Here is a 1,844-nt window from a genome sequence, read left to right on the forward strand (position 1 = left end):
ACAGAATCCATATTGGTTTTGTAGGTACTTAACGTATTTATTGAGGCGTTCCTTTACGCAGTACTCAAGCACCTTTGCCAGATTGGATAATATACAAAGGGGCCTCCAACCCGCACTTGTATCATCTGATTTTTTGGGAATGAGTAAGAGGCGCCCATTCCTCCAAACTTTTGGAAAATATCCCGTCCTATAGCAAGAATTTATTACTTTTGTTAGAGTATGAATATCATTCTTACCTAGTTTCCAGACGGCATCGGATGGTATCAAGTCTAGACCCAAAGCTTTTCTCTTTACCATCCTTACTGCCCTGAAGACATCTTCCTCCTTGAATTCAGCATCAGCCTCGTCAACGCCTCCACTCGGAGTATATTTCTCAAACGACCTATGGTCGGGTTGTTGCGTAATAACATAGAGTTTTTTCACTGCCTCTTCTGTTTGTTTAGCATCCGGGCACGCATAGCTTGCTCTCCCTCTTACTTTGTTTACTATCCATTTATATGGTTTGCCCCATGGATCTTGGTCTATGGTTTCTATAAAATTCGCCCACGCTTGACCTTTGGCTTTACTAATTTCAATTTTAATCTTTTTCTTTCTATCATTATATTCATTTTTCAATTTCGTTACTATGTCATTCGTTAGATGTTTTGTTCTGGCCCTTTGATAGGCTCTTCTTGCATGTATAACTTCTCTCCTTGCCTTAGATGTATCGTCGTTCCACCACCATACCGCCTTCTTGTGGTTGTGTGATGAGTGGTTTTTTATATTAGCCTCATTAACCAGTTTCGTTACTTTTAATATGTATTCATCTATACCTTCTATAGTGTCTATGTTATTTAGGTTTCTTGTCCTTGTCCATTCTTGATATTTATTATTAAAAACGTCCATGTCGATTCTCACTTTAGTATAATGTCCAGTCCCTTGATTGCGCTGTGTTTGTTCGACTTCTAAAATATGTTTTAAGTATTTGTGGTCTGATGCCGTATAATCTTTTAATATCTCACTTGATTTCAATTCTCGCGCGCATTCTTTGCCGCATATTAATATATCTATCAATGATTTGTGGCCATCTCTTTCAAATGTGAAGTTACCTCGACTTCTGATCAATGTCATATCATTTCTTGTTGCCATTTCTATTATTTCGTAGCCCCTTTGATCTGTATATGTCGACCCCTAGGTGGTCGCCTTTGCGTTGAAGTCTCCTGCAATTATAGTTCGTTGTGAACCTATCCTTGCGACCTCTTTATCCAATACATCGATGGCCTCTTGAAATTCCCTCATAGGGATATTTGGAGAGATGTAACAACTAAAAAACTTAATTTCATCAACGGAGATAGCCACTATTCCTTTACTCTTAAATATGTTTTGGACCTTTTTACACTTTCTGAAAGTCGCCGGAGTGACCCATATAGCCGCATCTTGATTCGTGTCTTCGTACCATGCAACCTCTATACAGTACGGCTCGGAGATGATTACGATATTTATGTCCTTTTCAACAGCATATTGGGTTAACAGATCCTGCGCTAGTCGGCATCTATGTAAATTAATTTGCAGGATCTTCATTTCGTCAATTGGTGCATCTGTCATTTTTCTAGGTAAAAATTCTGGTTGTATTTTAAAATTCGTATATGTTTAAATTGTAGCCGTTAGCGGAGGTTAACGGAGTTTCTGTGCCTATTGTGCCGCGTGACCCCCGGGCGGTGCCTCTCAAGGGTACGGCGCGAGCTAACAATAGATGACAGAAAAACTGTGCTGAAACGCTCGATTTCGGTTAAATTTCGAAGTGTTGCCCGGTGAAAGTCGAGTCCGGTAGAACATGTTCATAATTTTAAAACGCGAGCGGTGAG

At 39.7% G+C, this 1,844-nt stretch overlaps 1 protein-coding gene across 1 annotated transcript; it reads right to left on the reverse strand.

The window, feature by feature from the left end:
- Window positions 1-1,170: 1,170 nt before the first annotated feature.
- Window positions 1,171-1,584, reverse strand: LOC144477864 (uncharacterized). Its single transcript, XM_078195599.1, has one exon. It carries the CDS (start codon window positions 1,582-1,584, stop codon window positions 1,171-1,173), a length of 414 nt encoding a protein of 137 aa, XP_078051725.1.
- Between the last annotated feature and the right edge of the window lie 260 nt (window positions 1,585-1,844).

This window comes from Augochlora pura, unplaced genomic scaffold (genome assembly GCF_028453695.1).
Source record: "Augochlora pura isolate Apur16 unplaced genomic scaffold, APUR_v2.2.1 APUR_unplaced_4624, whole genome shotgun sequence".
Taxonomy (NCBI): Eukaryota; Metazoa; Arthropoda; class Insecta; order Hymenoptera; family Halictidae; genus Augochlora; species Augochlora pura.

Excerpts from the sequence above, each read along its gene's own strand:
- LOC144477864 (XM_078195599.1), bottom strand. The coding sequence starts at position 1,584 with ATGACAGATGCACCAATTGACGAAATGAAGATCCTGCAAATTAATTTA.